A 23,317-nucleotide genomic window follows, 5' to 3' on the forward strand; every position below is an offset into this window, starting at 1 on the left:
GTATTACCATTTAAATGTGTCTAAAGACATTTTTAAATTTCCCTTTTGGTTTATTCTTTTACCTGTTGGTTTTCAGGAGTGTGTTGTTAATATTCCACATATTTGTGGATTTTCCAAAATTCTCCCTATTTATATCTAGTTTCATAATATTGTGCATGAAAAAGAAACTTGATCCAATTTTTAAAAATTTATTGAGACATTTCTGTGGCCTGACATGATCTATCCGGGAGAATATTTCTTGTGCACTTGAGAAGAATGTGTATTCTGCTACTGTTGAAAAGTTGATCTATAGTGTTGTTCAAGTCTGCTGTTATCTTACTGACTTTTTGTTTTATCTATACATTGTTTAAAGTGGAGAACTGCCTCATGTTCTTACTTATATGTGGGAGCTAAATGACGAGACCACATAGACACATAGAAGGGACCACCACACAACAGTGCATACTGGAGGGTGAAGGGTGGGAAAAGGGAGAGGATCATAAAAAAATAACTGTTGAGTACCAGACCTAATACCTGGGTGATGAAATAATTGGTACAACAAACCTCCATGACACATGTTTACTTATGTAACAACCCTGCACATCCTGCACATGTACCCCTGAACTTAAAATAAAAGTAAAAACAAACAAACAAATGAAAAACCAAACAAACAAAAAAGTGGACTATTGAGGTCCTCTATTATTATTGTATTGCTATGTCTCCCTTCAAATCTGTTGATATTTGGTTCATGTATTTAAGAGCTCTGAGTGCATATTTTTAAAAATTATATCCTCTTAATTGGCCTCTGTATCATTCTATTATGAACTTCTTTATCCCTTGTGAAAATTTTCTATATAAAGTCTATTTTATCTAATATAAGATTAGGCACTCCTGCTCTCTTTTAATTATTATTTTCATATAACTTTTTTTTCATGAAAATGTATTCATTTTCATCCTGTTTGTGTCCTTAGAGGTAAACTGAGTCTTTTGTAGGCAGCATATGGGTGGATAATGTTTTCTTATCCTTTCAGCCACTTTTTTGATTGGGATATTTTACTATTTACTTATATAGTAATTATTGATAGAGAGAACTTTTAATTGTCATTTTGTTGTTTTCTGAACATTTTGTAGTTTCTTTGTTCCTTTCTTCTTCTCTTGCTGATTTTCTTTATGATTTCATGATTTTTATAGCGGTATGCTTTGATTCCCTCTCTTTATATTTTCTGCATCTTGCACAGGTTTTAATTTGTGTTTACCGTGAGGCTAACATACGCCATCTTTAGTTATAACAGTCCATTTTCACATGATAAAACTTAAGTTCAATCACATACAAAAACTCTCAACTTTTCTTCTTCATTCCTCTCATCTACTTAATGTTATTAGGGTCAAAATTTTTAACTTTTAATATTGTATATTTATTAACAAATTATTGTAGTTACAGATATTGTTATGCATTTGTCTTTTAACTTTTATATGAATTGGACATGATTTATGCATCACCATTATCATTATTATATTATTTCTGTTTCTATCTACTTATCTTAAGCAAAGAGGTTTGTAATTTTTTGTATTTTCATTCTAATTAGCATCTATTTGTGTCCTCTTCATCTTGAAGAATTCCCTTTAGGATTTTGTAATAAGGCAGGTCTTGTAATGAGCTCTCTCAAATTTTGTTTGGGAGTTTTTCTCTCTCCTTCATTTCTGAAGGATAGCTTTGCTGGTATATTATTTTTGGTTGGCAGCTTTTTCTCTTTTGATATTTTGAATATATTATCTTATTTTCTTCTGTGCTACAAAGTTTCTTCTGAGAGGTATACTTACAGCCTTACGGTGATTATCTTGTATGTAATGAGACACTTTTTACTTACTGCTTTGAACTTCCCTTTTCCTTTGACTTTTATAATTTGATTACAATGTATCTTCATGTAGACCTCTTTAAATTCAACCTACTTGGGTTCCTTTGGGCTTCAGAATCGAGCCTTCCATTTCTTTTTTGAGACTGAGGATGTTTTCCATCATTATTGCTTTAAATCACTTTCTACCAATTTTTCTCTCTATTCTCCTTCTGTAACTTTCGTAACACATATACTGATTATCTTGGCAGAGTTGCATAAGTTTCTTAGGTTTTCTTCAATCTTTTTCATTCTTTTTTCTTGCTCTTCTGATGGAACAATTTAAAATAACCTGTCTTTAAACCTACTAATTTTTTATTCTGCCTCACAAAATCTGCTGTTGAGACCTCTAGTAAATTTTTCATTTTGGTTATAGTGTTCCTCTGCCTTAAAATTTCTTGTTAATTCTTTTTCAGCATTTCTATCTCCTTATTGAATCTCTCATATATTTCATCTATTGTTTTCCAGATTATGTTTAGTTGTCTATCCACGTTCTCTTGTAACTCACTGAGCACCTTTAAGATGATTATTTTGAAATCTTTTGCAATTCACAGATCTCCATTTATTTGGGTTGGTTACTAAAAAAATGTTTTCTTAGATTTTGTTATGTTTTCTTAATTCTTTGTATTCCTTGTAGGTTTACTTTGTTGCCTTTATCTTTAAAGAAGCAGACACCTCTTCCAAACTTTATGTACTAGTCCAGACTCAGAGAGGTGTACACTGGTCAATAGTGCTTAATATGAGGCAAGATAGAGGCCAACTCAACAAGGAGCACACTGTAACGCTGGAAACTTACTGGAAACTTTCCTCCCTTCTGGAGGAAAAGCCTCAGTTCTGTGCTTTTTCCAATTTTACAGAGCAGTGCCAGCTATAAGATGATGTTTGTCTCTTTTCTTTGTTGCGCACCTTTCCAGAAGATTGAGCTCTGCTGGTTATTCAGTGCTTGTTATGATGCAAGATAGAAACTGGCTCCCTCCTTGGAGGAAGCTTCACTTCCTTCCGTCTTTTCTGGAGGAAGAACTTCTGTTATGCACCTTTTTTCCAATCTTACAGAGCTGTTAGGGGCTGCCCTCCCTTCCTTGGAACTGGGCTCTGCCAGTCCTTCAACACTCAGTATGAGATGAGAAAGAACCTCAGTCCATAGAGGGTTCTGAAATGCCTACAATAAAATTCCTTTCACTTTCTTCCTTTTCTCCTAGAGATACAACCTCAGTTCTGTGACTTTTCCTTATCTTGAATAGCAATGCTGGCTGCGAAAGAATTCTCTTATATTTTCTTTATTTCTAGTTGTTTAGAGGACTGGGATCTACAGGTTGTGCAGTGCTCAGTATGAGGCCAAAAGGAATCCAGCTCCAAGAAGGGCACCCTGCAAAGACAGGAAGCTAGGTGGCCAGGCACACACTGCAATCTCACTTTTCCCACTATGGGAGAAAACATGTTCTAAGGCAAGCTTCTCAGTGCTAAACTAAGGTTGTTTTCGGGAGGAACCCACATGGAAGTAAAATTTCCTCTTTTTTTTTTTTTTTTTTTTTTTGAGATGGAGTCTCGCTGTGTCACCCAGCCTGGAGCGCAATGATGCGATCTTGGGCCACTGCAACCTCTGCCTCCTGGGTTCAAGTGATTCTCCTGCCTCAGCCTCCTGAGTAGCTGGGACTACAGGCGCCTGCCACCATGTTCGGCTACTTTTTTATTTTCAGTAGAGACGAGATTTCACCATATTGGCCAGGCTGTTCTCAAACTCCTGACCTTGTGATCTGCTTGCCTTGGCCTCCCAAAGTGCTGGGATTACAGGCGTGAGCTACTGCGCCCAGATGATTCTATTTCTTAACTGCATTCTGAATTTCTCCTCAAAATATTTTGGCACTAATACTGTTGTTATATTGACTTTTTTTTTTTTTTTTTTCTGGAGAAACAAGAGCTATGACTTTCTACTTTGCCATCTTGCTGACATTCCCCCACCTTCCCCAAAGCAATAATTCTTATTTAAATGAACTCATTTCATGTATTGATGCAAAAGACATTCAAGAAGCCTTCTTAATTTGGAGGTATTTTCATGAACTTCAAGCCATTTCCATCCTCTCTTCCCTCCTTCCTTTCCTGTTGAATAGATTATTTTCCCCCTTTCTCCCCCCTTCCTTCCTTCTGTTTCTCCTTTCTTTCCTCTTTCATTTTTCCCATCCTTCATTTTTTATGTTCATTTTCTGAACTTTCTTGACAGTGCATCACAGTCAAAGGACTTTGGTACTCAGTTTATCCTGGAATTTAAACAATAGAATCCCAAAGGTCTGACTTTGTAGACCTCCAATTGCATGAATGATAGTGAAGAGAGACTACAGGAACTAATAAGAAGGTATGTCGGCATTCTGAATGACTTGACTTTTCATGTTTGGACTCATTTATCACTTTATTTATTTGAATATAAGAAATGGAGGACTGGTTGAATTCTGTATTATGACTAGAGAAGCTGAACAACTTTAATAAGTGCCATTAACCCATTTCATTAAATTTTGTCACAGTGGTGCATACACATGTTACCAGATTGTAAGGTATGTTCATTAATTAAAATTACACATCTTGAGGGCTTATCTGTTTCACTCACGCTCTTTAAAAATAATATGTAAATAATAAATAAAAATTAAACATAAATTTCAATTGAAAGTAAAAATGCTGAATGTTAAAACAAATGAAAATACTAAGATGAAATTTTTAGATCCATGTAATCAACAAGTTAACATTATACGGCCACTTCTACAGCTAAATTAACATGTAATTCTTCTAATGTGTAATGGTCAGGCAATCAAAAAATAGATAAATATACAGCATGCTGGAATGTTAAACAAAAATTGGACTATGGATTAGGAGACCTAAGATCTAGTCCCATTTTTGTTACATCTACCCTTTTGTCTGTAAGCAGGCTAATTATTTCTTCATTTGTGGGGTTTACACTGAAGCATCTCTAGAGTTTAGATTTCCAATTATCACTAGATTTCTAGGGCTACCCAAGTTGCTAATGTTGGACCACTGCACAAATTCTTCCTGAAATATACTGATTTACATATACTCCAAGAATAGGAACTGATATTTCCTGATACCCCAGCTAGCGAAATGTGTCCCCTGAAGCATCATTTACCTTAGTGATTTTATTGTGTGGTGTCCATGGAAATGTTATCTAAAGAATAACGATCATGGTGCATCCTTATTTCTTTTATTAACCCAAATGATATGGTCATCATAAGACCTGAGACACGGAAATTGTAGGACAGTAGAGATATTAATTAATGTCCTCAAGTTTCTTTTTACCACATAAAATAAAATTAAGTTTTCCATGGAAATAATGGGTTTGAAAATTTGTGAAATGACCTGACAAACTATCTCTGATAAGACAGTATCTCAAGGAAAATGATTCTGAGTTCTAAACAATAAACAACTTAATTTTGGTGCATAACTTATTTCTACATTGAAAGTTGTGTACAATTCCAGCAAGCTCCACTTACAGCTTTAACTCTACTTAAATTCTGTTACCACAAGTACTACCCTTTCTTCTAATTTAGAAAATTTAATGAAAATAACTCTGGAAAGCAAGGTTAATTTGATACTAATATACTTTCTTGTAAAATGTAAATTTTAAAGAAAAAATAGAAAAACAAGTAGGTTTATATAAATACACAAAGGTTAGTTCATACTAGTTTAAGTACTACACAATTTTGTTAAAAAAGGAAAATATATCTTTTTAGAGGAATGGTATAGCAAGTCTTCTTCAACCAACAGGTCAAACACCTGTTGTCCCACCTAATGGGACAACTTGACATTAGGTGCTTCCTGACATGATGTAATATGTAATGGAGAAGTTCTTGTCTAAAAGAAATATTTATACTGAACAAAATTAAGCCTTTACAGATATCTCCCAGTATAAAGAAAATGCAGAGATAAGAGCAATGAGTCAGATATTACCACCAGGAAACAACCAGACAAGTTCAGAATGTGGAACAATCTAAAAGACAAGGGTCCTGTGTTTTTAAAAAGTCAATGTCATCACAAAGAAAAGAATATTTGGCTGGGAAGTATGGAGAGAGGTGCTCTTTTAAAGAAAAAGACAGTCAAGAGACGCAAGCAATGTAATTTTTATATGTTGATTGAATGATGATTCACACAAGTAGCTACAATACATTTTGGACATAATTAAGAAAATTTAAATATGAGCTAAACATTAGATGATTGTAGAAAATAATTATGAATTTTTTTATCTAGAATAATGTGATGTTATGTAGAAGGATGTCCTTATACTCAGGAGATGCAAGATGAAATATTTTAGGGTGAAATCTGTAAGCTACTTTCAAATGGTACAAACGTAGACACAAACACACCAAAATACCAAAAGCGAATTTGGAAAAATGTTAACAATTGTTTTGTCTAGGTTGTGAGTATATTGGCCTTCATTGTACTATTCTTTGAACTTTTCCAAAATTTAAAAAGAATTACTAATAAAGAGTTGGAAAAGTTGCACAAAAATTTGAATATATTTAATGTCACTGAATTGTACACTTGAAATGGTTAAACTGTTAAATTTTATGTTGTGTATTTTTGACCAAAGATTTTTAAAAGTTGGAAAAAATCTCATGTAAAGAGTAATCCTGTGTTAACCACAGTCAGTGTCAATAAACTAGAGGTTTTGTGAGATCTCTAATTATTCACTTAAGGTTTATCCAGAGACACAATCTTCAAGGAAACACATTCTAGACAACTAAAGAAACTACCAAGTGATTGCTCTGGGATTCTGACTTTTTCTTTTAAAGCAATGGACCAAACTGTGCATGAATAATTTCTATCATTAGATGACACAGACAGATACTTTAGTAATGATTCAGTAGGAACTGTTAGTCCTAGTTTATGGGTTATATGCACAGTATATGGCTTTTGGGATCTCTGCTCCATTTCTGAATTTTCCATGAGAGACAGTACTTAATATTTAGCTTGGAATAAAGAGAAGCTAAAATGAGTTAAGTATTAGAAAATTAAATTTATGTGTAAAAGAATTCCAAGTAGATATTACAAAAATTTTTTGAACCACAGTTCAGAGGATATGAATAGATTCTAAAAGTATCCTGGGACATAACTGAGGTTCAACAAGTCAGGGCCAATGTTTCCCTAAAGACTTTTAGGCTGAAACCACAATTACAGGTCACTTTTAATTCTGTTCAGAACTCTTCCACACACAAAGCTGTGGGGACACTGTAATTCCTACTCACAGTGACTGAAAACGAAAGCCTGGTTAAGTACAAAGGGGGATTTTCTGCCAAGCTCAATGAAAGAAGGAAGTGGCAAGGGTGGGTACAGGATGGCCAAAATTTCCTAGTCTTAACTGTGGACAGCAGGATTGCTTAAAGTTCTAAAAAATATTCCCAAATTAGGTCTTGTCACATAAGACACATTCCTGCCAAAAAAATATATGACAAGGATTGGGATATGGATATGAGGTCAAAAGTGATATCTTTACATGTCAAAGTCTTAAATGGAATAATGTACTGAATAATAATAAAAAAATAATGGCAGTGATCTCTGTTTGGTCCTGGATTTCTGGTTGTATGTGTGTATGTGTCTGTATATAACTTTGGTTAAGCCAGCTAACACTTTTATGATACAGGTTCTTTAAGTGTTAAAATGTGAAAAAGGTCTTGTATTAGTCCATTATTATATTTCTAGAAGGAAACACACAAGACTGGGAAATTTATAAAGAAAAGAGGTTTAATTGACTTACAGTTCCGCATGGCTGGGGAAGCCTCAGGAAACTTACAATCATGGCAGAAGGCACCTCTTCCCAGGGAAACAGGAGAGAGAATGAGTGCCAGCAGGGGAAATGCCAGATGCTTATAAAACCATCAGATCTTGTGAGAACTCACTCACTATCATGAGAACAGTATGGAGAAAACTGCCCCCGTGATTCAATTACCTCCCATCGGGTCTCTCCCATGACATGTGAGGATTATATGGATTACAATTCAAGATGAGATTTGGGTGGTGACATAGCCAAACCATATCAGGTCCCTAACCTATAAGGTTTTTGCAAAGAGAAAGTGAAATATTATATATATATATATATACACATATATATATATGTGTATATATACACATACACACACACATATATATATTTGTAAGTGTAATATATATTATTTATATATAATATATAATATATATAAATTTAGTACAGTGCTTTAGTTATTATTTAGTACTATGCACAGTAAGTGCTCAGTTAACATCATCATCATTTTTAAGTCATCATTATAATCATCTCAGACTCTGACCCCGTTCAACCTTGTAACCATAGTGGTATGGAACAACCTGAGGGAGACCAAGGGCTGAAATTAACTCACTCATAGTGGGTTAGCAAAGAATATCATGACTAGGATAACAGAAAATATGACCTCTAGAATTTAAGATAGCAGTTTAAACCAGAAGTCACAAACCCAAATGCCTAAAAGAAGTTAGCAGGTACTATGCATGAGTAACTCAAGGGTGATGGTGCATATGTCAATATAGGTGATTAGTCAAGTCTGGGTTAATCTAGTAAAAATATGCCCCATCTGAGGAAGCAGCTGCAGTTCAATTCTAGATGATGGCTGAGATGAGAGAATGCAGGCTCTGTGTAAACGGATCTTATAAGTTTAAAGAAAATTTCAAATCCAAGATATTTTGTGGGGAATTTTTTGTTTCTGAAACATTGACACAATTTTACATACAATTGTGCAGGCCAAATAAAAAATTCTGCAGGCAGATCTGGTCCAATGACTAATTGGTGATCTCTGGTTTCTGGCTTCTTACATCATTCCTATCTAAGATTAGTACTGGTTCTAAAGATTGGGGTGAGATTGAGCCTCTGTGTTGGGGACAAGTAGACCAGAATAGTGTTGCTTGATGGAAATATAGTATGATATGAGTCAGCAATGTGAACCACAGATGTATTTTTGAATTTTCTAGTAGTCACATTAAAAACAAATAAAAAGAAATAGGTAAAATTATTTTAATAATGTATTTTATTTAACTGAACGTATCTATCACATTATTATTTTAACATGTAATATTAATTACTAATAAGCTATTTTGTATTTTTATGAGAAGTCTGCCGAATCAAGTGTGCATTTTACACTCACAGTACATCTTAATTTAAGGTTAACCATATGTCAAGTACTCGGTGGCCATATGCGGGTAGTAGCTACCGTACCAGAGAGCACCAGTCTAGAGCATGCTTCTCAAAATTTAATATTGCTATGGTTTGAATGTGTCCCCTCCAAAATTTATGTTAAAACTGGTGTATTAAGTGGTAGGGCTTTTGGAAAGTGATAAGTCATGATAACTCTGCCTCAGAAATGGATTAGTGTCTTATAAAGAAACTGAAGGGAACTAGTTTAAATCCTTTTCTGGTACCATCTTGGAAGCAGAAAGAAGGCCTCACCAAATGGCAATTCTGCCAGCACCTTGGTCTTGGACTTTCCAGCCTCCAAAACCATGAGAAATAAATTTCTGTTGTTTATAAATTACCCAGTCTGTGGTATTTTGTTAATAGCAGTACAAACTAAGACAAATAAGCATATGGAAATATTGAGGATCATGTTAATATACTGATTCTAACTCAGTGGTTGAAAGAGAGCCTGAGATGCTTCACTACGGGTTCATGGACTATACTTTGTGTATCAGGGAGCTAGGTAGTTGTGGTAAGTCTCCTACAGCTAGCAGGTTTTTGCTCAAAGTATTTCCCCCTCTTTCAAATTCAGTGAACCTCTGCTGAAGAGACTAAACTAATATTCTAATGAACAATCGCCATATTTGAATTTGGAAAAGCATTAATAACTTTAAAAACAGGCAACATTTTAATACTATTTGTAGAAGCCCTGGGTTCATTTACCGCTTTTTTTCCTTTTTAAACTTGAGAATCAGCCAATATGTTACCAGAATGCTTTCATAAGAATGCACTTAAGCACAGGATAAGTGCATATAATTCTAACTTCAGGGGCTTGGAACGTTAAACATTTTAATAAAACAGACAATGGGACTTCAAGGGAAATTTGACAATAATACCTTTCAAAGCTTTAGTATTTAAGGTCATTTTCTGGTCAAGGGTATGAATATTTCATGGAAGCTCTAAAAAGAAACACAAAGAAAAATTTTTCATTTCCTCTTGATTATCCTATCTGAGGGATGGGTAGAGCTCTATAGGCAAGCTTTAGATCTTTGTTCAACAAATGCATAAACATGGAAATGTATGCAAATATATGTGGAGCCAAATATAAATGATTCTACATGGTACAGTTGTCCTTGTGATATAAAAGCTTAAACCAGGAATAGTGTTCTAGAGGTGAGCAGTGAATCAGAATGCTGAAGAACTTATCCTCTCTCATCACTGTTTCACTTACGAACTTTAGTAAGTGGTTTACTATTTATTTTATTCTCACTCAGATGGTAAGAATAATGCTTGTCATACCCATATCAATAGGGAAGTGTGAAGGAACTTGAAACTGTAATCTACTATCCACTTATAATTACTCACAAGTGTGTTGAAAAGAAAGTACTTAATCTTAAAGACATAGTTAAGATGGAAGCTGAATTGAAAAGATTGCCAAGTGGTCAGGGCCCTTTCTACTGCTGCATTTCATAATAGTAGCAGCTGTCTATTGACATTTGTGTTTTCCACAGTAAAAATGCAAGACTAGATTCTAATCATAGACACAAGATGTTTGTCTCTACATAGAATAAAAGGCCATGCCAAAAGGTAAGGATATAGAGACATTATGAAATATTTAATTTTAAATTTTGGCTTCAGTTCTGAATCAAACTAAGTATGGAACTTCATATACCAAAGGGACTTTTTTCCCAATAACAACTGCCTAACTACCATATTCTATATTAATACTGGGCAGTTAAAGATATAAAATCAAAAGCAAAACTATAATATCCTATAGGACAGTATATTTATGACTTCCAAAAAGGATGGAACTTATTAAACAAAATACAAAACTGCAAACTGTAGAGGTAACGTTTAAAATGCATTAAGATGACCATCAGAACTTCTGATTTCTGACCATCAAAATCAATGAAAACAAATAAAAGAAGAACTACACACAGAGAGATGATATTTTGTAATACACATAAGAGGCAAAGGATTAATCAGTATCCAAAAATAAATAAAAAGAATCGTATAATTTACAAGAAAAAGAATAACTCACTTGAAAGAATAGGGAAAAATCTTAACAGGTACTTTACAGAAAGAAAATCTGAACAGCCAATAAAAGATGCCCAATCTAATAAATAATCAAGTAAATAAAAATTAAAACCACACTGAGAGATCATTTATAACTCACTACAGTGGGAAAGAACAGTTTATTAATATCTTGTGTTGGTGAGGACGAGGGTTAACCAGATCACTTATACAAGACTTCTCATGGATACAAAATGATACAACTACTCTGAAAAATAATTTGGCATAATCTGTACGCTCTTTTGTGTTTCTGGCTTTGAATTTTCTATAAATTAAAAAAATATTTATTTTGTATTTCTGCATGAATTTCTTTCAAGGTAACCAAATAAGTGATAAGGAAAAGATTTTCTCCATAGAAGAATTCAAGCTAAAAACTCAGGATAAATAATAGAATTATAGATTCATTATTTATTTATTTATTATTTTTTTTTATTATACTTTAAGTTCTAGGGTACATGTGCATAACGTGCAGGTTTGTTACATATGTATACTTATGCCATGTTGGTGTGCTGCACCCATCAACTCGTCAGCACCCATCAATTCATCATTTATATCATGTATAACTCCCCACTGCAATCCCTCCCTCCTCCCCCCTCCCCATGATAGGCCCCAGTGTGTGATGTTCCTCTTCCCGAGTCCAAGTGATCTCATAGTGATCTCATTGTTCAGTTCCCACCTATGAGTGAGAACATGCGGTGTTTAGTTTTCTGTTCTTGTGATAGTTTGCTAAGAATGATGGTTTCCAGCTGCATCCATCCATTATTCAACCCTTAGTAAAAATATTTAGGTGGCTTTCAATAATAGATGCTAACACCATTGGGTGAAATTTTATGGAAAAATCTTGTAATGAAGTAATTAGACTGGCATCACCTGAACCTACTGATTGAGCTCAGGAGATCTAAAATGGGGGCAATACTCAGTATAGAGCATCACACATTAAAATTTCTTACTTAGAAAAAAATTATACTCCATTTTATCAAATCAGTTTATAGGGAATAGAGGAACATAGACAGTAGAACAAACAGCATGATTTTACTGGATCAGTAAAATCCAGAATGTGAGACATTTGAGGACAATGTTTTTTAGGACCTGGTTTCTCCAACAAATCAATAATGTAGAAGATAAAGAGAATGAGGGGGACCATTGTAAAAAATAAATAAATAAATAAATAAATAAATAAATTAATATGTGCAAGAGGTCAAGATATAGTAAGATGAAATACAATATCACTTAAATTTTGATTGGTCAAATAAACCATAAAAAATAAATTAGACAGTCAATTAAATTTTATTAAGGGTGAAAATGAAATATGAACTAGGTATTAGATGACATAAGGAAAGTATTTTGTTAGGTATGATAATGTCAAGATGCTTTCTTTAAAAATGTCATCAGATAAAGATCCATGCTGAAGTGTTTGCAGGTGAAATGAGATATCTTACATTTCCTTTAACAAAACAAAGCTGTTAAGATAATAGAATTCAGGGTTTTTAATAAATTATTAGTTATAAAGGTGGTGACGAAAAACAAGAGGTCTAGGATAACATCTGGATTTTGCCTTTGGTTTCAAGGGTGGTGCCATTTACCAAGACAGGTGATACAGAAGCAACAGCAGGCTTCAGAAATTAAAACGACATTAATTTTGAGCATAAGTTTTAAGAGTCACAAAGGGCTCAATTGTGTTTGGAAACTATAAATTATCAGTAGCCATCCACAGCTTTGTGAAATTTCCTAAAATTTCCTTCAGCAGTACCCAGGGGTGTCGCAACAAGTGCAGTGGAAAAAATCTCTGGATCAATCTACTTTGGAATGTTAGTAGGTCAGATACAACCAAAGACTGAAAAGACATGGGCAGTGGGGATTATTGCAAGAGAGAAGTTAAATGAAATTTTATCCTAGGTAGGATAAAAAAGAGCTAAGTCCATTAAAGTGGTGATGGGAGTCAGGCTCGATGACTGACGCCTGTAATCCCAGCACTTCGGGAGGCTGAGGCCGGTGGATCACCTGAGGTCAGGAGTTTGAGACCAGCATGACCAATATGGTGGAACCCTGCCTCTACTAAAAATACAAAAAGTAACCAGACGTGGTGGTGTGTGCCTGTAGTCCTAGCTACATGGGAGGCTGAGACAAGAGAATTGCTTGAACCCAGGAGGTGGAAGTTGCAGCGATCCAAGATTGTGCCATTGCACTCCAGCCTGGGCGACAGAGAGAGACTCTGTCTCAAAAACAAACAAACCACAAAAGGGTGATGGGTAAGGAAGTCTTCAGATAATATCAGTAAGGGTGGATAGAGGATAACAGGCATCTCAGAAGAGGTAGGTATTGTTATAATCTTCAAATAATCTGAATATAGCAGTGGAGAGTTAAAGCATAATGCTGCTACTAATTTTGGGGTTACATAGTTAAATAAGAGAGAATAAAATGTTTTAGCTTGCATGCTATTTAGAAGGGAGTAGAAGAACCCATCTGTGAATAGATTGGCAGTGTAGAGTAGATGCTAGGTGATGGACAAGAGTTCTAGAATAAAAGGCACTGGTCGGTAGTAAAAAGAATGATGGATGGGAAGGAATGGGTGTCCCAGAATAGGACACAGATGAGAGAAATGAGGGTGAGCTGATCAGGGGCCAGCTATTTGGCTGGCAACCAAAGAAAAGTGGAGGAAAACATGTTAGATGAGCTGCTCTTGAGCCTTAGGGGCAGACCAAGTCCCAAGTGCTGCAAAAACCTCATGAGGTTAACAAATTTTAGGCGCTACTTATCATTGAAAAGGAATGTCACTGGGAATTTACTTATCTTGTCTCTGAAAAATCTTTTTTCTCAGGCTGTTAAAGGAAAAACCATGCATCTATGCTTATTCCTTATTTTAAGAATTATTTTCGTATTAATAATCAGTTGTATCACATTCCTATTATGTATACATTAGCATTTTAGGCGCAATGTAGACCATAAAATAAAAAGTCTTTGTTCCTGCCTCTAAGGGTGCAAGAATTATATATAATTCACCTTATATCTGTAGTCCTTGGAAGGAGTCTTTTTTTTCCACTAAAGTAGACTTCGAAATCTTCCGTCTTTAGCCTATGGGCATAGTCGATGTATCCTGATATCTCTTGCCCATAAGAATTTCTGTCACGAATAAAGATCACGGACTGGTAGCACAGAATAGGGAATAAGACAAAAACATAAAAGAGCTGATTTATTATAGAATGCCATAGGATAGAATGATTTAAAACACTAATATGAGTGACCTTAGGAAGCAGGGTTTCTGAAATAGTGGTTATAACATTGAACAGATTCTTTTCCCCCACTGCACCTAAAAACACACATTACTGGCCTGGCACGGTGGCTCACACCTGTAAGGCCAGCACTTTGGGAGGCCGAAGTGGGCAGATCACGAGGTGAGGAGATCAAGACCATCCTGGCCAACATGGTAAAATCCCATCTTTACTAAAATACAAAAAATTAGCCAGGCATGGTGGTGTGCACCTATAATCCCAGCTACTCGGGAGGCTGAAGCAGGGGAATCGCTCGAACCCAGGAGGCAGATGTTGCAGTGAGCGAAGAATGCGCCACCGCACTCCAGCCTGGTGACAGAGCAACATTCCATCTCAAAAAAAAAAAAAAAAAAAAAAAAAAGGACTCACAATATTACAATATTCCATTTGAAAAATGAAAAGAACAGAGATGCAATTAACAAATTAACAATTAGTTGTTATTATGCTGATAGTTTTATCTTTATTGCCTACTCTGTTTAGTATTGAATGCTGAGAATACTGTGCTGAAAAGGATTCTCAGGCAAGTTTTTGGTTAAGGGGAGAAAGTATTGTGATGGTTTAGTTATATATCCCACTGATATGGCAGGAGGAACTAGCATTCTTTGTTATTTCTGTGTGCATTCTTATACAGACTTCAATCCTCAGCCCCTTTCATTTTGCCCATATAACTCCATGTAAATTAGTATCAATTTCTCCATGCTTTTAAGCCACTTATTTCTTAATTTACGCAGCACAAATTAGAAACAAATAGTAACTCAGAGACTTCTTGAGACTCACACTACAGACCAATGTCTAGAAAGGCTGCACCTCCTTAAACAAGGACATGAGCCATAATTTTCAATATTTCGTATGTATTCCTAAAGGTACTTGACATCTTTTCACTATCATAGTTGCTCCCGATGTCAGTTATGTCATATTGGGACACACACATACACACACACGCACACAATAACAGAGACAAAGACAGAGAGAAAGCCCCCTCCCCATGGAATTATATTAACAGAAAAAGAAAAATTTCCCAATGTCCTCCCCACTGTCTTTAAATGAGAGATAAACCAAACTTATTTCTCCAGCAGAATGGCAGACTAGATATTGTGACTGACTTTCCTACTAAAAACAAATAAAAATTCTGAATAAAATCTAAAACAATAACTTGTAAAACGCATTGACGCCCTGGCAAGGAAAAGAAATATTCAGAGTCCAAAAACTAAGTGAAAGCAGGAACCCAGAGAGGAGAGCAGGGCCTTAAAATAATCTTTGTTCTGAAAGCATATGCCCAACCTCAGGGAACTGGAGCAAGGTTTCCATGACCTTGTAGGGTGGGGATGCAGGAAACAAATTCTACCTTTCAGAGACAGAGGCTCATAGAACTTATTGCCTCAACAGAAAGCTGAGAAATCGAAAATGCATGAAGTACTATCTTCAATGAATCCAGAAAATATAAGAATTATCCAAGAACAGTACGCCAGGGAAAATTCTTTCCAGTGAGCAAAATATGAACTTCTTCAGACCAAAAAAAAAAAAAAAATAATAATGAGGTACTTGACTAACAAGATCATTGCTCAAAGAAATTCTGTAGGATATATTTCAGGCAAAAGGAATGATTCTAGCTGTCGAGTCAAAGATAAAGAAAAAATAATAATCAAAGAAAGTTGGAAATATAGAGGTAAATAGAAACAAATATTGACTGTATAAAACAACAATAATGGCTTCTTAAATAAAAAGAATAATGTGTTTAAAATGTTTGAAATAGACATATGTTCGGAGGAAGTGATTAAAGTGTTGTGATGTTCTGGAATTTTTCAGAAATGAGGGCAGATGTATTGATCCATTTTAGAATTTGATAAATATGTGTGTATAAATCTAGGATGATTATTAAGAAATAAGAAATAGTATATATGACCTTTAAATTATAGTGGGATATATAAAGTTAATCAACCAATTAAATAGAAGGCAATAATGAAAAGGAAAATTATAGAAGAGTCAGGAAAAATAAAATACACAAAATGTAAAGATAGTGCCATGGGTTCAATTGTGTCCTCCCCAAATTCATATATTGACACCCTGAACTCCAGTACCACAGAATTGACTGTATTTGAAGACAGAGCCTTTTGAAATGAGAATACATTACAATGAGCATTTTAGGGTGGGCTCTAATGCAAGCTGACTGTGTAAATGTGGACACACAGAGAGATGCCAGGGTGCACGTGCACAGAGTCAAGACTATGTGAGGACATAGCAAGAAGATGGCCATCTGCAAGGAAAGCAAAAAGAACTCTCCTAAGAAACCAAATCTGCCAACACCTTCAATTATCTTGGACTTCCAACTTCCAGAACTGTAAGAAAATAAAATTGCATTGCTTAAGGCATTGTCTGGGGTATTTTGTAGTGGCAGCCTTAGCAAACTCATACAGATTATAACAAGTTAAAATAATTAAGTAATTGCAATAAGTATAAATGACTAAATGTTTAAATTAAAAACAAGCTTATTAGCATATATATATACATATATATATATATATCATGAAACATAATTACACTTAAAGGTTGAAAGTTAGGTAATCAAAAAACATATATACGGGAGAGTTTTCATCCAAAAAGAGCAGTTATCAGTATACTAATGTTAGACAAAATGGATTTTAACATAAAAACCATTACTAGGGATGGAGCTTCACTGCATAATGATACAAGGTTAATGTCATAGAAAAATATAACAATTCAAAATCTGAATGAATCTTTAAAAACAAAGTTTCAAGATATTTAAAGCACAGATTGATAGAACTAGAAGGATATATAGACGATTCATTACCACTTTGGTGAATTCGCCTCCATTATTTCTAGATGAAGCAGAAAATGAATACATAAAAATTAAAAAATTAATATTGATTTAAGGGACTTAAAAACAAACATGAAGGCTTGATGTTTATCATAGGCTAGTACCAAGATTTATTTACACTTCAATGTTCTTGTAAGTAAAATGACTGATAATCTAAAATTATATACATTTGGCCATAATTTCACTATTTTATGTTACGATATATAGCCTTTTTGTGTCAGTTAAATCCCCTTTTCCCTGGAAACTTGATTAAATTTATTTCAAATATCTCTTCTCCAGCTCTGTGAGAGTTAAATGTCTTCTCTGATTTTTGTGAATTCCTGGTTTTCTGATGATGGAGGACTTTAAGTGAGGTCAAACGGATTATAAATGTGGGTCCCTTTAGAATCATCGTATATAGCCCTGGGCAAGTCACTCAAACTCTCTCAATGTCTCACTTAGATTCATTAGTCCTGTGCTCTTAAGCACCTTCCGAAAAAATCCAGCAAGTTTCTGGAGTAATAATGAGAGTAATAATGCTATCTAGCCAAAAACAAAACAAAACAAAAACAAAACAACAGAATCCCGCTTAGACCTGAGCAGTTAGCTAGTTTGGCCACTGAGCAGCCTCTTCCTTCATGATTCTCCTTCAACTCTGTAGAGCAACAGAACACTCCCTGACCGCCTGGAACTGCTCAGCTTACATTTATGTGCCGTCGGGGTCATCTGCCCTGAGCACCCAATTCGTAAACATCATGCAAATAGTGTTATTTATTTTCTCAGTTAGAATTCTGGTTATTAATTATTGTATCTATGATTTTTTAATTTTCAACCAAAAACATGCCCAATTAAAATTTTTAAACCTAAACTTCTCACCACAAAAAAGATACTCATCTGGGGCTGTTTTTACACAACTCTGTATAGAACAAATGTAAATTCTTTCAATTTGTCTTTCCAAGTATGGTTACATACGTGTAAAAGTATAAGAAGACTTGGGAAGATTTTTAAGAAGACTTTTTAGTAAAATTTTTAAAAAGTTTGCTAAAATATTTATCCAATGAACACAATGCTTTATTAAATTATTTTTAAAATTTGATTGGAACTGTTAGTATGTGGTAATTGCTGACAAATTGTCAGGAAATTACAACTCAAAATTTAATTTTAGAAATGTATCTTTTAAATGGCATGGTTTGGGGTTACAGAGGCAGAAGAGGTGATAACACTGATAATCAGACAGATGTGGTGGCAGATATTAATTGTTGTCAGGAACTTCAGGGCTGGTTGAAATTTCACTGCCATATTTATATTTTGTGGATTGCCTAAGAATTTGAATGAAGTTAAACTAACAGTCTTAGTTAATTGTGTATTAATTTCAAAATGTGTATTTTTCTCCAGAGTTAATAGTAATTATTTCTTCTATGAATACTTGTTATCATTTATGAAGAAGCCAGTATATTCTGAGTGAAGTTTTAAGAGCTTCACATTCGTTATCTCATTTAATTGTGTCAAACATTTTATAATGGCTAGATAGCATTATTACTCTCATTTTATAAAGGTGGGAAATGAAAGCATTAAGAGTTTTGGTAACTCCCAAGGACATGTAGCGAGAGAGGGGAGCACCTAAACTCACACCCAGGTTGGCTTCCCATGATACTCAGGTTCTTATCTATTGCATGATGGATAACTTGGATTCAAATGCTGGCTCTGTCACCTACTTACTGTGTGACACTGATAAGTTAGTAATACGTTTTAAGATTTAGTTTCCTCTATACTAAAATGGGGGTAATAATACCTAAATTGGTGTGTGAATTAAATAACACTATTTTGCTAAGCACTTGGTAATGCCTCATACATGGCAAGCACTCAATAAATAGTATCTATTGCTTTTGAAAAGTTTTGTCATTAATGTTGCTACTGTATTTGTAGCATGTTAAGAGTTTTATAAATTACTTAGGGGATATGGAAATGGAATAATCGTATCAGAATTCCATTGCCTGGTGTATACAGTTATGTCAGGGTTGCCCTACATGGTTCAGTTTCTTTCTTAAGTTTAGTTATTCACAGTTAAAACTTTTGATATAATTTGAAGCTAAAATTGAAACAAGCTTTTTAGTTATTATATTATTATAATATTATAATATATATTATATTATTATATTATATTATATATTATTATTATTATATATATATACACACCAGACACACCCAATTGATCGTAAAACCACTATTCTGGCATCCAGAATGGGGTGCATAGATCAAAAGAGCCCCTTGAAGAATAGGTTTATTTCAGCCTGAGTATGATGTACTTCAGTAACTGAAAGCTTTGTTGTTCAGAGCCCTCTACAGACTTAAGAATAATTTTAAAATGTTATAAATAATTGCTTAGGCTTACCTAATAACATTTTTAAATAATAGCTTTATTGAAGTATAGTTTACATAACATAAAAATTCACCCTGAAGTTTAAGTGTACAATTCAATGATTTTTAGTGAATTTATGGAGTTGCACAACACAACTCAGATTTAGAATATTCTCATCACTCCCAAGAGATCCCTTATGACATTTGTAGCCATCCCTGTCTCCACCCCCAGCCCCAGGCAATCACTAATCTCCTTTCTATCTCTATAGATTCCCTTTTCTGGATTTTTCATAAAAGTGGAATCATACAATATATGATCTTTTTCATTCTAATAACATTTTTAATCACAGTTAATTTCCCAAAAGACACATGAAAACGATACTTTATATATTAAAGGGCTTTTAAAAATGATGATGTTATGTTTATAAAGGAAAAACTTCCAAAATTCATATTTTCCTTAGATAAAACCCTTTAATCCTATCTAGAACAAGTCAAGCTACAACCAACAAAAGCATAAAAAAAATCAAATGCTATTCATTTGAAGCCACGAATACTGATCTATTTATTAGCAACCTAAGCAGAAAATACCAGTTTTTGTTTAACCATGTAATAAAACCCCACAAGAACAAGCAATGAAGGAATATCAAGACACATTGCTTCTGATATTGAAGTGGTGAATAAGACACCAAGGGGCATGTAGAATCTGATATTTTGTTGAGGTAGCCTGTGACCTCAAAAGTGAACCAATGTTAGTTGAAAAGACTTATGTGATACTTAGTTAGGCCCTCATTACCTCTCATATATTGGAAAAAGATGAATTAAAGTAAAATTTAGACCATTAATATATCATTTGGATCTTTGGCTGCTTGTCTTTTCCCAGAAGTGGATTAAAATACAAATCCATAAACTTGTTATAAGCTGAGTACATGCGTTGCTTGATTTTTCTTGCCAAATGCTAATGAGGGGACATAAACCTGATACGTCAAAATGGGACTTTATTGACAGTGAAGCCAAAGTCACTTAAAAAAAAAAAAGCATACTAAGCAGTATGTTGCTGTACTAAAACTGAAACAGCCTTTTCTAGGGAATGAGAGCTGTCAAACAAAGCTAAGTTGTTGTGTTATCCAGAGACCAGACTGTCAGTGTGCTCTCTGATAGAGACAAATGAAGGAATCGTTATGTGCTAGAATTTTAAAACTCTGGAATGCTCTAATGAATCACTAATTTTAGGGATTCTTCTTTTGGTTGCAGAATGTAAATGATTTTTGCAAATGGAGCCTAAGTTCTCTAGGAATCAACTATTGTTTTCCAAAATTTTAAAATGCCCATCATTTTAAATCTCACTGCAACAAGTTATTTTTGGAATGTTTTGTGCTGATAACTATTTTTAAATTCTCTATTCTCTCAGTCAGTTGCAGTTTTACATATATGTAAAATACATATAATTTTCACTATTCATGCAATTCACAGGGTTATGTTTAGCACAGTTCTTTGTCTTTCCTGTTGGAGGCTTGGGCTCAGAACAAGCACACTTTTATTTCCACATTGTTGGCCAAAGCAGGTTGCAGGCCAGTCCAGATTGAAGAGGCAGGGCAGAGTGACTTCTTCTCTTGATGGGAGGAGCTACCAAGTGTCATTGCAAAGGCTCATGGACAAAGGACAAAGTGGATAATTGCAGCCACTTTGCAATCTGTAGTTATTTACCATAAGAAACTAAGAATTTTGCATATAGCTGGCTTGTTCATTTTGCAATGGTTGCAGATTGATTTCTCAGGGGGAATCATTGATTTTTTTTCTCTCCTAGATTATAAGACATATCTATATTTTAAATGGCTTTATTTGTTTATTTATTTATTATATTTTTCGAGATGGAGTCTGGCTCTGCTGCCCAGACTGGAGTGCAGTGGCACGATTTTGGCTCACTGCAACCTCTGCTTCACAGTTTCAAGTGATTCTCCTGCCTCAACCTCCTGAGTAGCTGGGACCACGGGCACACCACTGCTCCAACCTAATTTTTGTATTTTTAGTAGAGATGGGGTTTCACCATGTAGACCAGGCTGGTCTTGAACTCCTGACCTCAAATGATCCACCCACTGTGGCCTTCCAAAGTGCTGGGATTACAGGTGTGAACCACTGCGCCTGGCTAAATGGCTTTATTTCGAATTACCAGTGAAATTAGGAATAATTTAAGAATATATTGTCTCACCATTAGTATCCAAAATGTTCTAGAATGTTCAGGGATTGAAAATTTTTAAAAATCAAGCTTTACTTGGAAGAAGAAAATAAAATTATTATATTTATGTATGAACTGGTAATTTACTTAGAAAATCCAAAAGAGTGAACTGAAAAACTTCTAAGACAATTCAATAAGTTGATCCAATACAAAATATTTATACAAAAAATAGATGGATTTTATGCTAGTAATAACCCATTAGCTATTGTGCATGCAATCTTCACTTGCATTATTTTTTATTAGAATTATAACATTTTGCAAAACATTTTTTGTAAAATAAATTTCTAGAATAACATAAACATGAAATGAAAAGACTACATTGTTGAACAAAGTTATGAAATAACTGTGCTGAAATTTAAGCAAAACACAAGTGGGTATCTTTCACTACTTAAAATTTTAGTTTGAAGAACAATGGTTAAGAATAAGATGATTTATAAAGGAGAAATAAACAGTAGAACTTGCACTATTAGACAAAATGGCTACAATAATTAAATCACATATCATTGGTACAGTGATGGATATAGATCAATGAAAAATACTTCTGAAACACACCCATGTACACAAATGTGTGTGCGTATAATACATATGCTTTCTATAAGTTGATTTTGTTTATATTTTCTAAATTTCTAAAACAAATATCTACACTTTCTTTGACTGCACAATTCCAAAATCTTGTCTTTATCCACTGTTTTCTGACCTCCATCACTTATCTTTCTAGCTAACATATTCAATCCAATAATCCTTTCAGCTCTTTGAAGCCACTAATCCATTAAACCATCACATTTTAGTATGCTTGTCTTCTTTATTTGCTCATTTTTTCTCATTATTAAATTTAGATTCCATGGTGCAGCATCAAAATTGTTCAGTTGTGTAGCACTTCAAATTTCTTGTGCACATCCTTCTATTGTACTAGTTTAGAAAATTCTGATACCGTTTCAACCCAATTTTCCTTTTCCGTTTTTTTTTTTTTTTTTTTTTTTTTTTCATAGCAACAGCTGAGTTTGGCTAGAAAAGGAAAATATGATGACTGGTCTCAGTAAAAATTAATGACCATAAACTCCCACACTCCCAATTTTTTTACATATCTTCTCTCTCATCAAACTTTCATGAACACCCTTTCTCACATTCAATTATTTTCTCTCTGGAAATACCAACAATCAGAACAGAGCCACTGTGTCTTCTTCCCATCAGAGGTGCAGATCCATCTGCACCTAGATCTGTGTTCTTCCTTTCATCGTGTTATAAGGGCTTGGATATCCATGCTTCTAGCCGAGATGTCTCTCGTTTTTGTGCATTTGATCTCATTTCATCTCCTGTTACTTTCACATAATTGATTTTTTATTTACTTTGTGTAAGTTCATTACTATTAACATTTAAACATTCTGCAATATGTACTATTTGAAAAAGAAAGAGGCTCATTACAGTCCCACATGTCTGCTTCCCCTTATAGCAGAATCCTCAATATTTCTTTAGCTATTACAGTCATTTTCCTGCAGCACTCTGCTGAAATAGCTTTGTTTC

The 23,317-nt window shown here is 34.3% G+C and overlaps 1 protein-coding gene across 2 annotated transcripts in view; it reads right to left on the minus strand.

Annotated features, from left to right (window-relative positions):
- The window catches only part of CFAP299 (cilia and flagella associated protein 299), a 664,335-nt gene that overhangs the window by 77,416 nt on the left and 563,602 nt on the right, over positions 1-23,317 (minus strand). For both annotated transcript variants that reach the window (XM_010354116.2, XM_010354117.2), the window contains one exon: positions 14,122-14,264. In XM_010354116.2, coding sequence (XP_010352418.2) covers positions 14,122-14,264 — 143 coding nt within the window. The remainder of the gene's footprint in view (positions 1-14,121; positions 14,265-23,317) is intronic.

Source organism: Rhinopithecus roxellana, chromosome 2 (assembly GCF_007565055.1).
Source record: "Rhinopithecus roxellana isolate Shanxi Qingling chromosome 2, ASM756505v1, whole genome shotgun sequence".
Lineage (NCBI taxonomy): Eukaryota > Metazoa > Chordata > Mammalia > Primates > Cercopithecidae > Rhinopithecus > Rhinopithecus roxellana.